The sequence below is a fragment of the Haemaphysalis longicornis genome, unplaced genomic scaffold (assembly GCF_048455015.1).
Source record: "Haemaphysalis longicornis isolate Haplotype H1 unplaced genomic scaffold, Haemaphysalis longicornis Haplotype H1 scaffold_3, whole genome shotgun sequence".
Lineage (NCBI taxonomy): Eukaryota > Metazoa > Arthropoda > Arachnida > Ixodida > Ixodidae > Haemaphysalis > Haemaphysalis longicornis.
In genome coordinates this window covers 225,436,877-225,461,226 of record NW_027526335.1, presented here as the reverse complement: position 1 = coordinate 225,461,226, position 24,350 = coordinate 225,436,877, and the positions used below count along the sequence as shown (strand labels likewise).

The 24,350-nt window shown below is 50.5% G+C and overlaps 1 protein-coding gene across 1 annotated transcript in view; it reads left to right on the top strand.

Moving 5' to 3' along the window:
- LOC144175738 (uncharacterized) overlaps positions 1 to 18,764 on the top strand; it is a 42,650-nt gene extending 23,886 nt beyond the window's left edge. Inside the window, exons 3-4 of the mRNA XM_077704767.1 lie at positions 4,800 to 5,023; positions 14,417 to 18,764. Of these exons, the coding sequence (XP_077560893.1) occupies positions 4,800 to 5,023; positions 14,417 to 14,795 (603 nt within the window). The 3' untranslated portion in view covers positions 14,796 to 18,764. The remainder of the gene's footprint in view (positions 1 to 4,799; positions 5,024 to 14,416) is intronic.
- Positions 18,765 to 24,350: the final 5,586 nt, after the last annotated feature.

The following is a 24,350-nucleotide window of genomic DNA, read 5'->3' as shown; positions in this document are numbered from 1 at the left end:
GCAGGCTGCTTTAAAAAATACGCGTGTTCATTAAAATTCAGCTCGACAGCGAGTAGTTAATGTCAACAGAATGCGCCAAATATCGAATAAACAGTTTTTGGTTTTCAGCATTTTAGCTCGTTAGGATATGCGATGAGCAGGCGTTGCGCAATTAAGCGCAGTTCAAATGTCACGCAAATAAATCTCGGGTGCACGTATTGTACGCGCAGTGGCCCGTCGCGAGACCCATCGTACCCCCATACCGTACGCGCAGCCGCTCAGCCGTCAGGCGCGAGACCCATCTAAGTGACCACAGCAGCGCCGCCGCTGCTGGCATGATCGCTTGCTACACTCCTTGGCGGCCAAAGCTGCCACCTCCCCTTCTAGCCACCATAACTCTGCTCTCCTAGGGAAGCTATGTACAGGAACTCTAGGAGCCAGCGAAACCCAGCGCCGCCTTGGGCAGATACGGGCAACACTAGGTACCTAGTGCAAGATACGTGCACCGCGCGCAACTGTGCACGTTCGAAAATGGGGCGCGCTGCTTTTTCGCCGCACGGTTAATAATATTAAAAGCCCATATTATGTTTAATATCGAGCTATTCTGCGTTAATTCTGCCACGCGGTGCAGGAGAACGAAGACTGATGGCGCGAACTCTGTTGAACGCACGTGTGGGATGCAAGTCGAAACAAATCGGCGTGACGCCCAGAAGGGTGACGCGTGCGCGGAATAGCTCACGAGTGGCCCGCACGACTTTCTCGTGATCTGCGTGCTTTGGTTCAAAAGAAACACTACTTTATTGTTTTTGATTCCTTTACAGAGGGTGTTTCACTCGCCAAGACGACATCAGACGTCGCGCGAAGTTCCATGTGGGTACATTTGTCGAAATACGTTGTTCACTTAACAGCTGTTGACTGAGCAGCATGGGCGTTATACAGTGGTCTGATCTGAATATGGTGCTTGTCATATGCAACATTACGAAATTCACACTTGTTTCTATGATGAGAAGTGGTGACGGTAATGAATAGAACGCACCGCTGACTACGACGTCTCGAGAGCTGAAAAGCCAATGCTGATCTTGAAATCGTGACTTCGATTACAACAAGAGAAAGATTATCAGGCACACTGTATGATCTCCTTTTAATGTCTCTCTGGTCGCTTCTGCCGGAGCCATAAACGTCCCATCACCCTCTCCAGCCTGGCGGATAGAGAAAAATGCATAGCTTTGTGTCTGTGTTGGCCGCTCCACCAATAACCTTATTGGGTTTGTATATATAGGTACAACCCAGAACACCAACTGTATGAAAACACGCCGCGAAAAAAAGACTCTTCGCGCGAAGACTAGCAAAGAACTTTAATTTGCATGAGAAGGTCCGAAAGGGGAGGTGAAAGAGTGAGCAGGAATATTTTATAATATTCATATTTGGCGATATTTCTCGCTTACACTAACGGCTCTGGCATTAGAACTGTATTAGAAACAATTTTCATTGCTTTTATTACCTTGAAATTGCAGGAAAAGCTTTTCTGAAGAAAGAAAAATAGTTGTAACGAGAAAATTTGGTCATTTTTTTGCATATTACCCCATTTTATGGTAGCCGATGTTATCTGCATTTTTAAGCCATTAGGTGCATTATACAACAGTCTTGCATAGTTTGCTTTGCAAGAAAAACCAATGATATGATATCCAATAGTTGAAGAAGCGTTTAAGAACATTAACGCCTAAGGAGTCTGCACTACGTGTGGTTGTCTGTATTACATACAGCGATAGCCACGTGAAATAATAGATGTACCGTAGAGTTGAACTCCTGGGTGATAAACTACGCTGTGATGACTGCGTTCGAGCGCCCTCGTTGTGAATAAATATACTGCACACTTACACGTATTTAACCTTATCACAACCTGCTGGTATTTCTCTGCTGCACATAATCTTCTGACTTACCCTGTTTTTAAAATGCAGTTATCAATGCAGTAACTACGGCTTCGTACCCGCTAAAAAACGAAAGAGAAGAATCTGCGGAGAAATGCAAAACGTTGAAAGCAACCTTCACAGTATGCCGGCCTGCAGCTCGTGAGGAAGTCGCTATTATTCCATCAGCGCCGCGTTATATCAAGGCTTCCACCGTCTACAACATTTCTTTCTGCCATCGATGCAGTATTTGATGGGTATGCGCTCTAGTAAAGTCATGCTAGACGCCTTCACGAAAGAACGTTCGAGGCCGATGAAGGTTGTCGGAGCGGCCCGACCGACGCAGAGTTGTGCGCGTCTGCCGCGGCTGGCTCTGCGATCGCCCGGCAAACTCCAGTGTCCGGTGCCGTAACGTCGGTTTAGGGATTCTCGCATTTGTCGTCTGCTTCACTCGGGCTCGCTCGGCCTGAAGTTTCTTTACGCTCGGTTGACTATTAATGCTTGTCCGCTCTACTTAAGTTTTGCGTGTGCCTAACTTTTTATCATAATGAAAGACTTTATATCGCATACACTAGCTGAAGGAGTGATTTAAAGTATAGTTTTGGATATCGCTACGGCAGAAACAATGCCGGCGTCGCCCCATTCCTTGCGAAGCCTTTGTTGTGCGGAGTGCGGAGAGTCGGAGAGGCATCAGCTGATGTATTTAGGAATCGTTCAAACAAAAGGAAGAGCTGCCTGCTAATAACTGAAAACAGTGAAAATACAAGTCCGAAACAAATTCCACGGCTCTGGGGCTGTCGGCTTTGGCAGAAGGCATTACGATTCCCGGCAATCGTTTGTGAGGTAAAACAGTTTTTGCGACCTTGCCGAACGGTCGAAAGTATTGTATCATCTCTTTATGTTGTCGGGGCATGAAAGTATGCCGACATGTACTGTGGGCTGCAAAAAGTGCAGGTTGAGTCTTAAATAACCTACTGTGTGTATAGCCGCGTGCTGGTTTTATTCCAGGCTTCTAACCACTATGGAGGATTATTGAGCAAAACAAGTCACGTCTATAGTAAACATACAGTACACTATGTTTTTTTTTCAGACCTAAAGGTATATTTCGATACATTTCCCACATCCATCTCGTCCCAATATGCGTTGTGGTAAAGGTACACTCAATATGACGAGGAAGAGGAGAAGAAAGAGGAGGCGAAAACTTCATGTAACAGTAAAATCGAGCTGGTTAGTGGGCGGCGTCCTCAGTCCAGTGCAACAGAGTAAGAGTAATTTTATTATGTTCATAGAACGCCATCCCGTGTAGGCCGGAACTCCTTCTTTATTCCTGAAAGGGTTGGAAATTAATAAAGAGCTGCTTGTACATATTCATCGGTTTCCTATCTTGTTATATTGGAAACCGGCACGTATACTATTTATTGCGTTCGTTAGCGAGTATATCAAGGCTTCAACACTGCAATCACGTCATAACTGTTCGGGTGAGAGTCAGTTCGTTATGACGACGGTGGTTATGATAAATTGGCTCTGGGCAGCGAAGCGTTTAGAATGACACCGCCGGGCACCACCGCCAGTTGGTCCACGGGCGGTGAACAAAATGGTTCACCTTGGCGGCCGCTAGGGGGGCCAGAATAAGGGTTATTTCACGCTGTTTCAGTATTCTCTCGACTTCATCCGAGGTTGCTGGATTATAATTTTTAACGTTGCTGCTTCTGGTCCTGAAAAAAGGCGCTAGTAAACACTGGGTCAACAAAGCCAAACGCAATAGCTGCTTGTTGTGCGTGCTTATCTGGTTTGTCCGGTGGTATTTATAGGCACTGTCCCACGAACACGGTTGTTTGATTGATGTGGAGTTTAATTAGCCTGGGCTATGATGCTCGCGTAGGGGAGGACTCCGGAGTAATTGTAATGTCCTGGGGATCTTTAAAGGGACCCTTCAAGACTCTTCGAGCAGTGCAAAAAAAAAAAAACTGCGCGCGGCTTAGCTTACACTACGAGAAATTCCTGTGCCAAATATTACACGTGCACGTGAACCGGTGAGCGCGCAAATCGCTGTGAAATACGCGCAAAAACCAACCGCGCTCTCTTCAGTTCTCCTCATTTGCACCCCTGGCATGGCCTATAATACGTCACTGGTCAACTTCGCGGCTTATTTATTGCATTTCCTGTGACGATCCGCCGTCGTCAGCGCTGTGTATGAACCTCTTTTATGCTTGAACCTGTAGGCACAGTTTTGCTGTTTCTTTGTGTTTTGAGAGCGCGAGGAGTTTGAGCGATGAGCTGACTACTTCCCTTTCAACCAGACCACTCGACAACAAACTTTTATTGCTTCAAAAGTGTCCTACCAGCCCGAGCGCGCACCTGCGAGCAGGCACCCATGCCTCCTTTTTGTGGCACCTAACCGGAATAGACCCCTCCACGTTTCGGAGAAAAGGGGAAAGCTCTCCCCGGCCTGTCATGTATCGAAGGCCGCCGGAGAAGTCGCCGCGAGCCGCCCCCCCTCTCCGGGAGAGAGCGCGCAGCATTCGTGCGTTGCCCGCGGTCGAGTAGAGAGAGAACAATTATGCGCGATTTTTTTATCGCGCGTAGTTTCGGCTACAGCGAACGGATTTTCATAATTCTTGAGGGAAAAGATTGCAGGGACAATAGACTCTACCTCAAAATACATTCCGAGTGGTCGATGGCAAGTGTTGCAGGGTGCCTTTAACGTTCGCCTAAATCTAGACACACAAGCTTTTCGCTTTTAGCCTCCATCAGAAGCGCGGCCACCGCGACCGGGATCCAGCTTATGACCTGAGGCTTGGCAGCACAACGCCATCACCGCGGCGGGTTCCCGCAATCACTAATGGCATTGGCAGCGTGTACTCCGTCCAAGTGAGTGCTGCGTGTACAGCATGGTGTTTGCGTCGCTCGCAGTGCGGCGTCGTGTTCTACAAGTTCTGCTTCAAAACTCGGCCCGGGTACCACTACTACAGCCGCGCGGCGAACACCTGCCTCCCTCTGGGCGGCCGGGGCACGGAGGTGTGCAACCGCAGTCCCAACCGCTTCGCCTCGCTCAAGAGCTGCTCCCGACAGTGCACGAAGGCGAGGGAGCCCGCCAGCAAGTGCTTGGAGGAGGTGCTCCTGACCGGCTGTGAGAGGTGAGCGGAAGCGTTCGCATCGGCGTTCGCATCGCATAAACGGCTCCGAGCAAAGTTGCACGTCTGTGCAGGAAGCAGTGTTGTACGTAACGGCGTTCCAAGGAACGGCGTTCCTGTAACTAGTTCCTTTTTGGAGGAACGAAGGAACGCCACCGTTCCATTAAGGATCGGTGGAACTGTAACGGTAACTCGTTAGATTTTTGAAGGAACGGCAGGAACTGCGTTCCTGCCGTTCCATCGCCAGGATTTGGCTGTTTTTGATGCCAAAGCTCGAGTACAAAAATCACAAGTCGTCGTGTTTCTCTTCCTATAAGCTGCCCAATTGGCCCGCCCTTCAGCGGATTGTGCTTCCTCGAAGGTTAAAGGCAGAAAAATAACCACGCAGTGGTTCGCAGCTTAGGCTTGCTTTCATGCCGGTTGAGCTTACGTGGCGTTCGATGGGTGAACAGCGCTGCGGCAAGAATGCTTTTCACCTTTCATCGTTTGTCTGGGGTGGCCAAAATGCACGTCTGGCCGATAGAATTGTTGGCGCCGCAGGTTCCTTGTGAAACCACCCTTAGGGGTAATTACAGCGTTAGTGCTCGCGAGGCGCGGGTGCGTTGTTGTCGGGGCAGTTGCGCTCGCTGTGAGGTCATTCAATGGGTCGCCGGCTCTCAAAAGAGCTGGGCGCACCGCAGTGTCTCGGGATGTTGTACTGCTCGAAGTTACAGAGTACGCGCGCAGTTCGTCACGGCGCGGTCTGTCGCCGATCTGGCGGGAATGGGCCGACGGGAGTGCAAGGTGCTTTTGTATTGCATGCGTCGTGTTAACAAAGGGCAGTAATTCTGTCACTGTTGGGCATATTTTCGTCGCGCGCCGTATGGACAATACCTGAGAGAGGCCGCCCGAAGGTAAAATTCCAGCGCTCAGAGTTGCTGTAGTTGGTCGGTTTCAAGTTAAACCTGTGTTATACTTGTGCCTTGATGAATACCTGGAAGTTTGAGTGAGAGTGTTAGTGTGGATCACGTGATTGTTTGTGCACAAATATTTGGGTTTCATTGACCTGGCCAATCAGCGGCCCAGTGTGTGTTAGTTAGAACTTAGTAGGTCCTCGAGGCTTGGTTTTAGTGTAATAAAACCGAAGTGCTTGGTGTTCTTGGACAGTCAGAGCGAGAACTATAAAGTCCATTTACAGAAGCTTGAGTCCGGTCGGTTGACAGAACCAGAGCGAACGCGGAGCCCCTCGTGAGTTAGCTAGGTTTAGCCAGAGAAGACTCTGGTTTAGCTGAGATAATTTAAGCGTTTCTCTGTTTTTTATGTGAACTTCGTTTATCGGGGGCGCAGGAATCGCGCGGCGCCGAGACTGACCATAAGAGAGAGAGATAGCTGTTTTTTTTTCGTTTTGTTTGAGCAAGTGGCAAGTTGGGTCTTCGAGGGTGTACCGGACATTTGAGAATCATCGAACGCCATCTTGCCTGCTCCGGCACCAACCTGGATTCTGTCGCCTGCTGCAACGTGTTTTCTTATTCGCAAATTTGTGCTGTACGATCCGCAACGCTTCACTTTTGTAACCCCCTTAACCAGATCCTGCAAAGGGTCCTGTAAAGTATTTTAAATAAACTGTAATATTGAATCTAATGCGAGAAATTTAATTACCTTCCTGCACGTGTGTAACTTTGTATTTGCACATCTGACGCGCAGGAACCTTACTGCGTCTATTATATATGTTGCACCTATAATAGACGAGCACCAAAAACGCAGTTAGACATGTCTGGGGTTTGTGCGGTGCTTCCTGAAAAAAAAAATTTGTCAGGGAGCGTTCCTTTGTATTCTTTTTATTTCTAGATAATCTGCGGCCGGCGGTGTTCATATTCGTATAATATATGAGTTCAATTATAGTTTTAAAATTCTAACTCTATTTTACCTACCAGGCCCTATATTTTAATTTAAAAACCTAATTGTAACGTTAATGTAACGACACGTTCCAATTTTTGAACTGGAACTGGAACGCGTTCCTTTCGAAATAAAGGAACTTGTAAACGGTAACTCGTTTCAAAATTGGGAAGGAACGAGGAACGAGGTTTCGTTCCTATTTTAGAGGAACGTGTACAACACTGGCAGGAAGGTCAATTACAAGCCTAGCGCAGACAACACCTGTGAAGAGAAGCATGCTCGGCGATTCGGGAAGTGCAAATCTCGAGTTGTTCATATCCCACTGAAGTGCAAAAAAATATTACATCGGACACACCGGCCGCTGCATAAATGACCATTTGCACAAACGCGAATGCGCTCAGTGGGGCTGTTGGCGGTCACCTTGCTGCGCATTGCGAAAGCTGTGGCTGAACGACCATGTTCGAAAATTCCTTTATCTTGGGACGATATTGGGAGCGATAACGCGACAGTTCCGAGGCGTTGCGCATTTTACAGTATGGCGATGATTGTGTTAGTGCTGGGAGTGTCGCGCTCCCCTACAGAAAGAAGTTTGGTCTGTGGCAACTTGACACATATGTCCCGTTACCCTTGTTGTGCATTTTTGAGGCATGAATTAGTGAGGTTTCCCTGTACCTCCTTCTTCCACCTTTCCGTATTTATTGTGTATTTTTTTGGTGCTAGACCAGCACCTACATGCTCCGTGCGCTGGTATGGTGGCGACACAAGCGCCCGAACAACTAGCGCCATCTACGGCCCCGTACTGCCCTTCCCCGTACTGCCCGAGCTACGTTCGGATGACTGATTGCTCAAACCAGCGCGCTGGTTTTAACGGTTTTAGAAAGGTTGGAGTTATTGGCTCGTTTTTTTTTTTTTGTTTAAGAAAACCTCAAAGCGCGGTCGCCAGCTACACGCCGCAAACGATGTTTACTGCGTCCGGGAGGAGCTAGCGAACGCAACGGACCCATTCGATGTTTCCAGCAATGGCGTTGAGCACATAACAGGCGTGACCCTGGGCTGCGACTTTTAGTTAAAGGCGGGTACAGTGAACGGTTATGAGTTCAGTTGTAAAGACGCGGCTCACGCATCTCTGCACTATGAGTTCACTGAGTCTAAGTGAGGTAGGCGGGGGAAGCTGCACGCACAAGGCCGGGTGCCACGGCTAGCGTAAACATGCTGATGCAGTTGCTATGTTCGTCAACTCATAACGGTGAGCACCAGGCAGCTATTGCCAAACTTTAGCGCTGGTATCAACGCCGGTGTTCGAGCTCTGTCCGAATCAGCGAAATGTTAGTCGTATGGAGTTGGCGGCGATGTCTGCGTCAAAGCAGCGGCCGAGGCCGCACGGGCAGATGCTCCGCGCGTACACCTAGGAAAGGGTAAGCAGCGATGAGCACCATAATACAGAAGAGGAATAAACGATACAGATTGCTAAAGCATAAGCAACACGTAATGCTAAAATTCCGGGAAGACATAAGCTCAGGGTCAAAAGAAAAGAAAATGACCGACACCGTCACTGCTTCAAGATTGACGCGCATATTAATAGCCCATTCGTTTAGCTGCGCTGGTTGCCTGTGGGATCACTGCAGTTTCGTGTCGACCGTTACGCTGCTTCATATTCCGTAGCACTCAGGTAAGATTGCTGGGGTGTATGGTGGCGCGCTGAATTGTTCCCGATGAAACTCGCGTTGCCTATGCAAGTTTCGCCGGCTGTCGCAGGTCCCCTGCGAAGTTGATGGCAGGTGTGCAGAGAAACAAGGTCCCGGAGTATAAACCACATTCACACAAAACAGCACAACGAACGCCTATGGCCAGAAGTCAATCGGTGTTGTTTACATTGTCCGTCGTACTGCGCGGGTTCATCGCAGTCGCCTTTCCGCTTCATTTTTTCGTCAGCCTCCTCGCGACCTTTTTAAAATGATGCGGGAGCCGTAGACCCAGCAATACGTACAGAAATACGCACTACCAGCTCGACTTTTTCACAACGACTGCGGAATCTCCGCCTGGTATAGCCGCTCATTCGGGCTGACCAACACCCGATTTCTGACGGCGCCGCTGCTCGGCGTCGCTGCGGTCACGCTCGAAACACCAGCGCACGGAGCCTATAGAGCTGGCGCCGCGGCGTAATAAATCCTTGGGCTAAGCGCAAGCGTTTGTCTCTACTCTGTTCCGTCCCGTATGTCGCGCTGCCCCTTACATACAAAGGTACCTACCAACCACTCTTCTGACATTGGCGCTATTACCACATGGTATCTACCGGTAATGTAGGTGCATGGGTATCTGCCGGCCCGGCCTTTACTTGGAAGATAGAATTTTGTAAATATTCATCACTATTCAGCAGCGCAAAAAAAAAATCACGAAAGTAGAACGCGCCGGCCAGTGCCACGCTCTCAAATAATTTATTTTTGGAAGAAAACAAGGCTTATACTCATATTTCTGTCACCCACGTGGCACTACCTTATTACAGAACCAGCACAACCAATAACTCGTCTGCGCAAGCTTAATCTATTTTTCGACAGGGCTACGACATGGCCACCCCAATATGTCATTTAAAGAGGCAAATTTTCCGCCTTTCAATGCAATGGAGATCATGCTGAGCAGCGGTCGCAAGATTTTCTTATATGGTATGGCTGGTTATCTCCCTAGTGCATATCTCTGGGATATGGGAAGGGCTGCTGCAGGGATATCGAAAGGGCTGCTGCATCCGGGGCCCTGTTTTCAAACTCCCAGTATTCCTCACTGAATAATGGTTCTCTCTTTCTCTCTCTCTCTCTCTCTCTCTATTCATGTTCACACCAACCACGACATCAGCAAATACACTTTGAAACACTGAGACTGTCGCCTTCTAGATCACAATGACCGACATCCCTCAGTCGCAACCTTTTAAGCACACATCTTAGACCCACAAGCGTACATGGCTTGTGTCTTTACTGTCATTCCTGTCCCACGGTGATTAAAAATCATTCACCCACCCGTCTAACGACGACGATGGTTGAACGGGAAGCTTTCTCGTGGTCGATTCCTTGGTCGGCCAGCACATCCCACCCTGCGAGCATGTGCTACTCTGGAGGTGCGCACCACTCTTCTAGAATACACGCAGCAACTCTCACGTGTGCACTGCTTAGGCCTAACGTCTGGGTTTGGTTTGTCGTCGTGAATCGGCACCTGGTGCTTGGCGTTCCCTTTGACCATGTCAAAATACACGGGAAGCGTTTTCTTCTTTAACTTCACCCTCGATCATTCTTCATCATTGTCAGAGGAATGGGCGTTCCTGCAGGGTGTATTGGTGTACAACGGCATCACTGAGGGCACTAAAGCTGCGCTTTAAAACGCTTCCCATGGTCGGAATTTAACCTTGGTCTCAAAATGGAGCAATCGGATAGACGCCGGCTTCATAACGCGAGAGGTCTAGACTCGATTCCGGCCACGCTAAGCGTTTTAGGGCGCAGCCTTTGGCGCCCGCTGCTCATTCTTAAAATATGCACTACAGTGGATTCTGGCGCTAGCGTATATGCGGCTCAGATCATGAAGGATATAAAAGCTTAGGAGAGGCCCTGCAATTTCGTTCTACTGAAGCCGGAAACGCATAAGCCGCCCTTTTTTGCTCGTATTTTGCGCGCACACACCACGTCTTCCGCTTTCGCTCGCTCCACTGTCGTCTGCTTCGTCTCTCCCTTCCCACCACTGTACCGCTGGGTCACACAGCGACGTCACGCCTCGGTGGGCCGGCCTTCGGCGGCGTTGCTCTGACGCGGTTTCCAGCGGCCTCCAATGGACGCGAAAATATCACGTTACTTCTTTCACACTTTCCCAATGCGCAGGTGCCCAGCGGGGCATCTCCTAAGCTCTTTCCTCCATGGCTTACATTAAGGCCGTCAGTGTCGTCATGGGCCACCGTTATACCGTACGCGTGCCTCACTTTCGTCGTTGGCTTTGATTGAAACGTCTTAGCGGCCATCGATTCAAACGCAGTGCCACAAAAACGAAGAGTGCTTTGTTATATATGTAGAAAAAGAATACGCCATTTTAAAGTTAATCAAAAAGAAAGTTAAGTGCGTTCCTTTTAATGGGAGTCTGTCGGAACGGTTTTCTTGGCATATCAATGCACAATAAAGACCCCCCCCCCAAAAAAAAAAAAAAAAAACGCTTCAGAATCGAAATGTCATGCCAAGTCCAAGCCAGCAGCAGTGATCCTTCTATAACTCCCCACGTCGACATGGATTCACAGGCGCACTTTCCTCCTCTAGTATAATTATTAAAAACCTCTATGCCGGTACCTGGGCTTCGCGGCGGCGACAGTGGTGGCGGCGTATGTCGCGTTCGCGTGAGCGAACCAGGAAGTGAGGCAGAGAGAAAACGTAGAGGAGCGTCTGGCAGAAGTGTGGCGGGGAGGGCGGAACCTGGGGCTATGGCGTCATCTCTGTCACTGCCTCCCTTTGAGTCATCTTGATGTGAATCAGCGTGAATAAAAAAAGTTGGCTCCAATCCACGCCGTCAAGTTGGTTGGAAAGAAAAGCTCTAGACGACACCCACAACAATTGCACATGCGATATCACTTGAATTCCATACGGGGCTCTACAGAGAGTGAAACCGGAGATTCTGCCCGCCGTTACCTAAAATTCACAGGAGCGGAGTAACGAACGCAGAAGCGTCGGCGACGGCCGGGCTAGAGCGGCTGACGCCGCCGCTGTAGCCCGGCCGTGCGTCGGCAGAAAGGAAACGGCGAGGACAGTCATTCGAAGGGTAAGACAGCGGAACCTAGCCACCCTGATGTGCTAGCTCGGGGCTACACCACTGTGCTACACAAGCGCGGACACCGAAACAATTCGTCATGTGAGCTTACTGATTCCCATTTATACCGATTTAAACTAGTTAGTTTAGTAAGCTTGACAATTGCTAGAAAGCTAAGGGAACACTAAATAGGGTTGCCACCTGTCCGGTGTTGGACCGGCCCGACCGGTTTTTTTAAACAGCGGGCCGATTGCCCATAGTTAAAACCGGCCGTCATTGGACGGTTTTTTGGCCCTCGTGCCGTGATGATGTTCGTTTTGGCGTTTTATAAACTTCAATTCAACAACCAAGAAGATAAATACGTGTCGACAAGCTGCGCAGAGACACGCGCGAGCAGAGAAAAGACGCGGGCGAGCGCGCTGCTTGAGATGGAGGGGGACCTACGGGTGCAACAAAGCAACGAAATGCTGCCGCCGCGGTCAGCAATAGCCGTTACTTTTCAGTGAAGCACACACAGAGCAATAACCAAGCTCTCAATCACTTCCAGTACAAACGTTATGTTGATTTGTGTCTAAGAAAAGGCTATAATAAATGAAACTGCATGTCAAAAATATGGCGTCTTTTTGTTTTTCAACACAAAGTAAACATTTTTTACACCACGCCGCGCCCCCCCCTCCCCTGCACCCGAAGGGCCGGGTTTTTTTCGGGGAAAGGTGGCAACCCTAACGATGGGAGAAATCACTATTTATCAGAACCAGGTGCTCCTTGCGCCTTTTGTAATACCTGTTAAAACACAACCGAGTTGGTATTCACCAATTTAGACAGCGGCATCCCATTCGTTGCAAGCCGTGCGCAAGACGTAGTTTTTTTTAGCGGCCAGATGTCTGTATGTTGTCTCTACATTTTGTTTCGTGCCCTGCAAAGCACTCTTTAGCGGTATCTGCGCAGTACGACCACTTAATTCCCTAGTACGGATTCTTGGGCAAGTTGGTGTGGCGATCTTGACGAATTCGCGGTTTTGAGCAATGTGTGATACGGTCGAAACACAAGGAACAAAAAGTAAGAGAAATAGTAGAGGCAGATTTGATTAGTAAAGCGGGGTTTTCCTGTGTGAGCGTGCCGTCAGTGAATTTGTCGGATAAGGAGGCAACGTTTCTGCGCGTGACTGCAACACGTCAGCATTGGCGGTGAGAGTGGGAAGTGATTGCGGGTAGGCTGGGGATACATATATGTACGTTTGTTTGAAATAAAATTAGCTGGAAGTTAGCGCTGTGTTGTGTGTTCCCTCTCAGTCCTCGTTCTTTTAAGTGCGAATGCACTTCTTAAGCGACCCTGAATCACGCGTCCACCGCCGTCCGTCCGTCCGCAGCCTAGCAACGGAGCTAGCTAGCGTGCCTAGCAACGGCGCCGGATTTCCGACGCGTGAGGGCGCTCGCGTAGCGCCTCCTCTCCCCCCTCGCCTACTCTCCAGCTCGCAACACCCTCTCTCGGCGCGCCAGCCAGGCCACTACACTATATAAAAAAAATAACGGCATTCGGCGCCCGGTTTCGATCCGAGAACGTTGCGGCCGCAGCGCGACGCTCTACCGACTAAGCCACGGAAGCCACGCTGATTTCAGAGTTAGGAACGCTCCTTATATCTTTAACGCATTCAAACTACGTCGTCAGCGGAGTTGCGTTGGCGACTCAGCGGCGTTATAGCGGCTTGATAACTGCGTGGTGTACACGTGATACTACAAACCCGATGGAAGAGATGGAAGAGAAGGCGGCGAGGCGGTGTGCTGCGGGTGCCGAGCGCAAGCGCCGCAAGCGGGCCGACAACCGTGCATTCGCACTTTCACATTCTCCCCCTCGGGGAAATGCGGGGGACTTTTTTTGCGCTATGAATTCGTCAAGATCACTTAATTCCGTCGTGTCCGGGTTACCCAGGAGGTGCTGTCGAATAACCTAATCAAGCCTTGCGAAGGAAGCGTGCACTGAACGCTAAGCTGCGCCTAAGCAAACCCAAAACAACCGTCGCTAAAGCAGACGACAAAGCCGGGTCGCACCGGTGCGCCCGCCGGCGTGAGTGCGAGGAGAGAGAGAGATGAAACTTTATTCTGCAGCTCAATTCCGAGCCGCGGAGTTATGAGTCCTCGGAGGAAGGGGGTGTTAGCTGGGTTCACAGCCTTCTATACAACTGAGGCTCTGGCTGGGTTAAGCTCGCTGCGACATCTGCGACACTGTGCTGCGTGAGTGAAAACCGCCCTTCCGTCCGCAGCCGCATTTAGCTTTAGATGTGCTGCCCTCAAGTAGGCTTGCACCAAGTGTTTGGGGCGGAGAACTCTCATGCAGTCTTTACACGTGACGTGCACGTGGTTCTGGCATCCGATGGCTGCAGACAGAATAGATTTCTAAAAAAAGTGAAAGTATTTCTTAGTGTGTGGTAGGTACAAAAAGATAGAAGAAAACTTGCGCGACTTTTGTACGATTAAAATGACCCTAAACCACAAGGAACCTAGTAACATTGATGAAATTAAATTGTTTTTGTTTATTTATTTATTTAGTTTCCTACAGCGCCAAGATGGCCTTATAGCGGGGGGTAAATTGAACATGTGGTCATATACCTGTGGCAGGCAGTGTAAAATACACCGCTGAACATAGTCACAGATATACAAATAAAAACACAACTACAGGTCTAACAGACACTAAAAAGCGCGTCAGAGGTACAATCAACTATACCACTTGGCAACTTTCTCTTTCCTTTCCTCTCAGAGGCGACCTGGTGAAGGGAAGCAAGCTGTGGGCTTTCGACGGCGCAGACTGCCGGTTCTGGCACTTTCCCAGAGGGCAGTGTCCTTCTGAAGGAGACCAGCTGTTCCGAAGCTTGGATGAATGCTCGATGACGTGTCTTTCCGGGAACGGAACAGATGCGCCCTCCCCGTGCCGGCCTCCTGTACCACAGACGTGCAGTTCTCGTCAGCTGAAGTACCCCTTTTTCGCTTACACGGTCGGCGCAGGAAAGCGGGCTCACTGCATGACCACGCTGCTGGCTGCCAGGGCGGACAACCGGTGCCTCGCGGGCGCCAACAGCCACCCCACTGCGGCTGCCTGCAGAGACGCCTGCATTCCCGCTGGCAGCAACAGACACTGATCATCTGACGGACGTCCCTAAAAAAGAATCTATATTAGTGCACGTCGCGGCAAACCACTGGCGGTAATTTTTTAATGGGTGACATTTTCGGCTGGAAACATGTGGCTGCGGCGAAGAAAGGGGGCACAGCGGGGGAAAAAAAAATATGCTGGAGATTTTACCGGTGGTGCCCAATATGTGCCTCTGGTAATAGGAAAACAAAATACGAAAAACCGTGCTAGTGCGGCATGTCGGTACATCTTGAAAATTTGAACAGCGCTTAAACGGGACCGAAGAAGAATGACAGGTCAGCGCTTTGTCCTGTCCTTGTTCTGTCCCATTTAAGCGCTCTTGTTCAGGTTTTCAGAATACGAAGTATCCATATAGGCCGAACCTTTCGAAATAACTGCACCTGGTGTAAGCGTCCATGCATGCAACATTGCATAGCTCACTAAGGCTTGACTTGGGGCTAGTTGGGTACTTATTCCTGGGAAAAAACAGTGCAAAGAACTTGGACACAGTACACAGATGACGACAAGCGCTGACTAAAAAACTACGAAAAATTTTATTTGCATGACTACATATAGCCACGCAAGTGGGTAGTCTGACAACGGTGCGTGAAGAAAAGCGAAATCTAAAACCATAAAGTTCGTGAAAAGGACACAGTTAATATTAAAAACGGCCATTCCTTCTCTTTAGGCGCCAATGCTATCTCCCGCTGAAAAAGTACCACCGAAGGCGAATTCACGCAATCATCCCCCCTAATGCCAATGGCTGATGCCTCGTACATTTCACGGGATTGGGTGAATCGGTAACGTTTCAAGATCCGTGTTTCGTTAAGCTTAGGGTAGTAATTGTGGCGAGTTTGCGGCGACTTCGCTTCCCGTTTTTGTGCGCATGAAGTAAGCGTGCTCTCGAAGGCGTTCGTTGACGCACCTGTTCGTCTGGCCTACGTAGGCACGCTTGCACGCAAGTGGGATTTCGTATACTACGCAATCCCCACATTTCACGTATTGTTTTGCGTGGTTCTCGCCGAAAGTGCACGGTTTTGGGACCCTTTCGTTGTGGACCATGGCACACACAGTGGTCAATTTGTTTGGCGCGAAAAAAACCGTCCTTACACCTGGCTTGTCTTCTTGAGGGCGCGCAAAACGCCGTGCACGTAGGGGATGACGTTGAGACGGCCCCTGGCGTCCTCCTCCGAGCTTGTTGACATGTCCGAACTCAGTCTTCTCAGCCCCGAGTGTGCGGAGCTGCGCAGCAGTTCAACCGGAGATACCCTGCCGATCTGAACCTGCTGACTTGGCAATCTAGGCACTTAGTAATCTTTTGACGACACCACCTGGACGCCGCGTTCTGTATGGCAGAAACAGCCAAACCTCGTTTCACAACCTTTAAGTGGACCGAGGTGAAGGGCAGGAGACCTTTTTGTGACCGTGGCTGCCGTAGTGACCGTGGCTGCCGTATTTGTGACTGCCGTATTCCCAGCACACGTAACCCCTGAAAGCCCATCGAAGGTCCTTTGTTGTCCTTTGGTCTCTTGTTGCATTCCTCCCAAATAGACGTGGACAAACTGACCGCATTCATTAAAACAAAATCACGTGGAATTGGCCGTAAAACTAAAGTATCTGCATGATAAAAATAGGTCAAACGCTTCTTTCAACTCCCCGTTTCCCCCGTAAGCATAAGCTTACGATTGCATTGAGCAGTTGTAAGGCTCAAGACACGGCTAAGGTTGAGGCTTGAGTAATTTGGTTCATGGTTAACGAAGAGGGAAACAGCCCAAAACAGACGACGCACAAGACGAAGAAAAACTGGTGCTGGTTGCAGAAATAGCGGAGCGAGAGGTGAACCTAACTTCTACTGGTTTTGTTCAGAAAAGGGGAAACCGGCGAGCAGTACGCAGGACGAGAATAGGAGGCACACACACAATACCTCTGTTCTAACAACTGGTTTATTCGAAAGAAACACATCACATTTATACCCAAAACCTGCGCGCGCACACACTTTTTTGCAACGTGAATAGCTGAACTACAAAGGTAAGAATTCAAATTCATCTTGCGTGATTACAACTGAAGGATCACTAACGAAAAAAGGATGGATACAATGGCTGAACTGACCCAAGGATTGCGAAGAACAAACCTTGCACGTGTCTCATCAGAACATCTGTATCATGGTTTCGTGCGTTTTCGCCGGTTAGTGCCTCTGATGGTCTATTTACAGACGTCAAGCCGACCAAGAAGCACCGCCGAAAAGCACCTCAGACCATCAAGCACGCATCACAAACCTGTGACCAGATCTCCACGAACACCCTGCTCGAAGGCAGTGTTCAGTAGGCGCCCTCAGAGGAGCTCAGCTGGAAGTCTACCGACAACACCGGCAGTGCTCACATACACAAGGAATACCAAACGCGGCCGGAATACTATCAGAGCTCTTCGTTGGCCCTCTTTCAGATTCCACGTGTCAGCATGGGTGCGCAAGTTACCCAGCCAACGACGCAGCCACCGAAGCGCTGTCGATCCCGCACATCGGCCGTGACTGCTCTGCATGACGCTTTATCTCGTCGCAGTTCTTCGAGTTACGCCTGCTCTCCGCTCCCCCATCCACTGTAGCCGTCGCCACACATCCCGCAACGCGTCCGCGGCAGCAATCCCAACCTCGACCCCCCCCCCCTCCAGTTTGCCCCGTACCCGGACGCTACTTCGCTAACGGCCAGCAACGTGCCGTTTAGTCAACAAACGCCATTTGACCACCGATCACGCATGAATTTTCTCTGGCTACAAACAAACATTACGTATGTGCCTCTATATATCTAAGTGCTTCCTCTAACACCTCGCGCCGCTTTAGTACGGCACAGAAGTACCGCCACCACCTTCATCAGTGCCACCATAATGATTATCATCAACCGACTCGTGTTCAAAACACGCTCGGCACCCGTCTGGTTTGGCGCCTCGTTCTACGCTACACGCCCTCAGCATGGCACATGTCGTTGCAACCTGAATAAACGTGGGCTAGGCCACACTACCTCATCGGCCGCCTACATATTCCACCCTTCTCTCTATAACCCTCTTTGTAAGCCCGGGGGGTAAAAATAAGTATAGTTTTTATCCGGTTAATATTTGTGGGCTAAGCAATTAAAACGCACATAACCGCGGATGCTGAAAGCTCGACAATGATTACGCAAAAGGAATCCAGCACCCCTCCGTGTAATGACGGCGATGGTTGAACTCGAAGCTTTCCCGTGATGGATTCATTGGTTGGCCAATATCACAGTGCGAGTATATGCTACTGTCGAAGTATGCACCGCCTTTCTAGAATAACCGCACCAACTTTCGGATATGCACTTCAGAGGCCTAACGATTGGCTATCGGGTCTACGGCCTCAATCGGTACGTGCACCTTGTGGAACTGTGACTACTTTTTCGAGTGGGTGCCGGTTTATTTTGTTAAATGTCAAAGTGTGACGTAATAATCATTGTCCAATGCATCAAAACGCGACGTTACGTCTTGCGTCCTGCGGATACGGCACGCAGGGCAGCATCATTCTCATCGCACGTCAAGCGGTGTGTAACGGCTGTGACGTTCACTCCAGAACATGACCTTGTATACGTCTCCCTGTAGCACGCTGCGTCACATTCTCCCTCTGTCCCATCTTTCGCGGTGGGGGAGAGGGGGGGGGAGGCTGCTGACAGCGCTGTCGCCAAGTTTCGCTGGGAAGAGTGGCGAAGTTTTAGTGCCCTCCTTGATGCCCTCGTACGCCAGTACGCAAAAGCCAACTTTGTCTGATGATTATTACTTATGATCGTGGGTGAAGTAAAAAAAAAACGCTTCACGTGGCCGGAATCGGACCAGGGTACCTCGCGTTATGAAGCCGGTGTCTATCTGACTGTTCCATTTCGACATTTTTGTTCAACAAAAACGCATTTATTTGCATAATAAATACGTAGTGTACAAGAAAAATCATTACTGTACATGCTGCTACATTTTGTTACATTGCTGACGACTGCCGTGTTTTCCTGATTAAAGGAGCACTGACACGAAGTTTTCGTGTTACGTTTTTTTCGCTGCTATGGGTGCTCATTAGCCCACTTATCATAGAACGGCACATTAGACGGTCGATCGCAGAGTAAGCAATCATTTGCGGCGTTCTTTATTCGTCTCAGTTTCGGTTTCGACAAATGAACGCCGAGCGGCCACCATGACAGGAGGCAGCACCCGACGTCACCATTCTTGTCGCATTCTTGCCCGTCTGGACGCGCGCGCCCAGAGCGGCTGAGGTCTTCACATCCCCGCGGGCTCGAGCAGCATGACGCCAGTCTCAAAACCATTACGTGTAGACATGGTGTAGCAGAGTGCGCAAAACCGCAGCCAGCGCGTCGGATACGTCACACGAGACCCGACGTCGCCAGTTTGGGGCAAGTAGCAGACGATGTCACGCTGGCCCGCTCTGGGCTTTCTCATGCGGCAGAGATTAAACGGATTTAAAATATGTTATACGGAACGGGTACTGTTGAAACTTGCTGGAAGATATCTTTTTTTGCGTAGTTATCTCAGCTTTGAAGTTTCGTGTCACTACTCCTGTAAGAAAAATCAGACTCGTACAATGTGTACAGCTCATTTACTGAAAAAAAGAATGGTATTGTGTTCCGTTGCAACCTGGCCGGTCGCTCGCTTCATTGCCACCGAAAGCGTTCTACCTCCTTTGTTTTAAAGGCTACCGTCGCACGGCAGCAGCGCGCAAGGGCCTGGCCCAGTTCCGTGTTCGAGCCGGGTGCCCCGAGCGCACTGACCGTCCACTCTGTCTTGTGGGCGAAATGCCTCCACGCTGGCTTCGTGGGTGGAAGCACACTCCACCGCATCCACTCGGGCTCACCATAGCCCGTGTAGGCCCAGTGTAATGACGCATTCGCAGAGCTCCGAGCGCTCTGCCGGGACGTGCAGGTAGCGGAGACCAGCCCAGTCGACGTCCCAGTGGACGCCCAGAAAACACTGTACCTCATCCCAGAAATAACGTGCGGTGTTGCATTCTAACTTTACATACTCCGCCTCTCCAGCCTCCCACACAAGAAGCAGCCCGCACCGCGGGGCAGAAAGAAGCCCCGTTCTTCCTGCCGTGATCCCACCGGTAGCACTCCTAAGTGGAACCGAACGAAACGTTTTTGAACCCAGCAGGCGTCGGCAGGCACATGATCCGTTTTCGTACGCCTGCTTAGTCGCCTCGACTGGTGGTTCTCGGTAGAGGGTGGGAAAAGGAGCTTTGCGAGAAGGTCGCGGTATAGCCGGCTGGGCTTAACCGTTAGAAGATAGCCCTAAGAGAACTGCTGTTCTAATAGGGTGATGGCGGCAGCTATTTCTCTATAGAAAGAGGCGGCTCGCGCACCGTTGTGCAGTTGGACAGTAGGGACCAACCACTTCGCTATGTGGGCAGGACCGATGGACTGGAGTGCTCCACGGAGAAAAGGGTCGGACTGGTGGAGAAGAAGGACATGTCTACCGCGCATGCCCCTATCGCCGTATCGGCTTGCGAGGATTTGCGCCAAATGCTCCGCGTACAAGGAATGGTGAGCGCCCGCAAGAGATTGAATACTACCTCGCCGACCGCCGAAACGTTTTCGCACCGCGACGCCCGGAGTCCCGTTCGCCATCGCCCATGCAACGCCGATCCTCAAGTCCACGCTTCGCCCCCAGTTCTTCTGACCGTCCATCGCGCAGCTTTGAAATCCGGGGAAACTGAACTCAGCGGCCCCGGGAGGTGAGGCCGCTGGCGTCGACTTTTGCGAAGAACCTCCACTGCGACGACGACGAGTAGGGCGAGAGGCAAGCGACCAGGCGGAGACGGGGTGCTGTACCACCCAACATGTAGCGTGCGATGTCTTGGTGGAAATCGGCGGGCGCGAGATGACGGCGCTGGCGGACACTGGGGCGGACCATTCCGTCATAAGTAAGTCTTTCGCCACCACACTGAAGAAGGTGCTGACGCCTTGGACTGGCCTCCAGATTCGCACAGCCGGAGGTCATCTGATTAGTCCTGTGGGTATGTGCACTGCTCAAATTAAAATCAAAGGATTCACGTACATCGGCACCTTCGTCGTCCTACCCGAATGCTGAAAAGACTTAATCCTTGGGATGGACTTTTTACAAGCAAATGGTGCAGTTATTGACTTGAAGAAATCGACGATCAGATTTTCCACGAAGCGAGCCATCGAAAAAAACATTGAACACCGACGCGACACGGCTCTGCGTCTCATTGACGACTACGGTGTCACACTTCCCGCTCGCACAAGTGTATTCGTCAACGTCATGAACGATACATTTCAGGACTACGAAGGGATAGCCGAAGGCAACATGCGGTTACTTTTGGAGAAAGGTATCTGCATCGCGAGAGGATTTGTAAAGCTCGAAAATGGGTGCACGCCCGTCTTGCTTACAAATTTTTCCAACGAGCGCCGCCATCTCGCGAAAGATACCGCCATTGCAATCATCGAAGAGGTCGCCGACGTAACGCATCTGACCACACTAGGCACGACAGCGGCAGATCCTCATACGCAGGGCGTCATTCCGCCTGTCGAAGTTAACAAGAACCTTTCCGCCACACAGAAGGAGGCTTTAGTGAGTCTCGTGCAGGAATTTTCTGACTGCTTCGCCACGACGTCCAAAGTCCGCCAGACTCATGTTGAGAAGCACCGCATCCTCACCGACGAATCCACCCGACCTGTTCGCCAGCACCCTTACAGAGTGTCTCCGAAGGAGCGTGAAGCAATAAAACAGCAAGTCAAAGAAATGCTAAGCGATGATGTCATCCAGCCCTCGAAGAGCGCATGGGCCTCTCCCGTCGTACTTGTGCGAAAAAAAGACAACACGCTTCGCTTCTGCGTTGACTACCGCCGATTAAACAGAGTGACCAAACGCGATGTTTATCCGCTCCCAAGGATTGACGACACGTTGGACCGGTTGCGCGATGCCAAATTCTTCTCGTCCCTAGATCTGAAATCGGGGTATTGGCAGATCGAAGTCGACGAGCGCGACCGCGAAAAGACGGCATTCGTGACACCAGACGGTCTCTACGAATTCAAGGTTCTACCCTTCGGCCTATGCTTTGCGCCGGCTACATTCCAGCGCATGATGGATACTGTCCTCGCTGGGCTGAAATGGCACACCTGTCTTGTGTACCTGGACGACGTGGTCATTTTCTCCAGTTCATTTGACGAGCACTTGTTACGGCTCAGAAGTGTTCTGGAGGCTATTCGCTCTGCAGATTTTACCATCAAGCCAGAAAAGTGTCATCTGGGGTTTGAAGAGCTCAAATTTCTTGGTCATATTGTAAGTGCTGCTGGAATTAGTCCGAATCCCGAGAAAACGACTGCCGTCGCGTCATTTCCACGTCCAAACGACAAGAAGGCTGTGCGACGCTTTCTGGGCCTCTGTGCCTATTACAGACGATTTGTAGAGGGATTTTCGAATATCGCCGAGCCACTGACCCGACTTATGAAAGAAGATGTGCCGTTCTCCTGGGGCAACGACCAACAACAGGCCTTCGAAACATTGCGTAGACGCCTACAAAGTGCTCCAGTTCTAGCCCACTTCGATGACGCCGCCGACACGGAAATCCGCACGGATGCCAGCAATCTGGGAATTGACGCTATTCTTGTACAGTGGCAGGCTGGGGTGGAAAAGATTGTAGCCTACGCTAGTCGCACCCTTTCCAAAGCGGAAAGGAATTATTCAGCGACAGAGAAAGGATGCCTTGCCGTCATCTGGGCCATCAGCAAATTCCGTCCATACCTGTATGGTAGGCCATTCAGAGCGGTCAGCGACCACCATGCCTTCTGCTGGCTCGCAAACCTCAAGGACCCTTTTGGACGGCTTGCTCGATGGAGTTTAAGGCTACAAGAGTACGACGTTACGGTCGTGTACAAGTCGGGCAGCAAGCACAGCGATGTTGATTGTTTGTCCCGGGCACCGATTTCCATCGATTCCCCTGAAGCCGAGGAAGAGGACTTTCCCTTTGCCGGGATGATCCAAGCTGCAGATATGGCTGTCCGCCAACTGGCCGACGTGCAGCTCAGACCACTAATTGAATACCTGCGGGATAAAAACGCTGGGCCTCCCCGTGCTTTTCTTAGAGGAATCAACTCGTTTTGCCTGCGCGACAACGTACTTTACAAGCGAAATTACGATCAGAGTAAAGAGAAATTTCTTCTTGTCGTACCGGCAGAATTACGCACGGAAATTTTACAAGCATGCCATGACGAGCCTGCAGCTGGGCATCTAGGGGTCACTCGCACATTCGCAAGAATTCATAAGAAGTATTACTGGCCAAACCTCTTAGCCTCTGTGCAACAGTACGTGAAGACCTGCCGGGACTGCCAGCGCCGGAAGACGCCACCCGTAAAACCTGCAGGGCTACTTCACCCACTAGACCCTCCTGACGCACCGTTTAAGCAAATTGCCATGGATCTACTGGGCCCCTTCCCCAAGTCAGCCTCAGGGAACAAGTGGATCATTGTGGCAACGGATTACTTAACGCGATATGCAGAGACGCACGCTCTTCCTCGGGGAACCGCTGCCGAGGTAGCGAAGTTCTTTCTTCACAAACTTGTCCTCAGCCATGGAGCGCCCGCTGTAGTACTGACTGACCGGGGGACGGCTTTCACATCTGACTTAATGCGTGAAGTACTGCGCTTGACGCACAGTACTCACCGCAAGACTACTGCTTACCACCCCCAAACAAACGGCCTCACTGAAAGACTTAATAGAACCTTGGCTGACATGTTGTCTATGTACATCGACCTCAACCACAAGACATGGGATGAAATTCTCCCTTATGCCACTTTCGCTTATAATACAGCCATGCAGGAAACGACCCGGTTCACACCATTTGAGCTTGTTTTTGGCCGCCCAGTGACGATCTTGGCCGCCCAGTGAGCATCTCCCGTGGTACAGCGTGAACTTCCCGCCAGGTACATAGTGGTGTACCTTCGCGTTTGTCCGTTAGGCGGTGCTCGATAGCAAGGAAGAGGACGAGGAGTACGCGCCGAACGAATGGAAAGAGGAAGAAGACCGTGGAACGTTTGAGGCTAGCCAGAGATTGTTGCTTGTGGGCACAAGTTCGCCTTGTCTAATAAACCCAGTTTGCCTTTTCTATTGTAACCATCGTTACAAAATGTAAAACGCTGGACTGTAAGCTCAATCTCTACGTGCACCAGATTCGGGCACTGGCATCTACTCCCCAAGAGAGATCTGAGCGTTTCATATAGCCTACTACCGGGACCGCCAGACGAAGACCGCCACTGTGCGACTTGTTCACCGATTTAGTGTCAATGGGGGCGACTCGCGCCAAGTATAGGGGAGCCGGGTACACTACGACGTTGCAGACGTGAGATCTGGCGACCAAGGCGATGTGACGCCTTCTCCAGGGTTGCAACTTGGCCTCCGCGGCCGTTAGCCTAGGTCGCCATCCGGCTGCGTTCGCTTCGCCTAGGGCCAGGTTGACGCCCAGGCGGCGGTGTATTGGAACCTTCCAGCGAGCGCCACAAAAGCTGGAGGGCTTCAATTCCCACTCGCCCAGCCAACACCC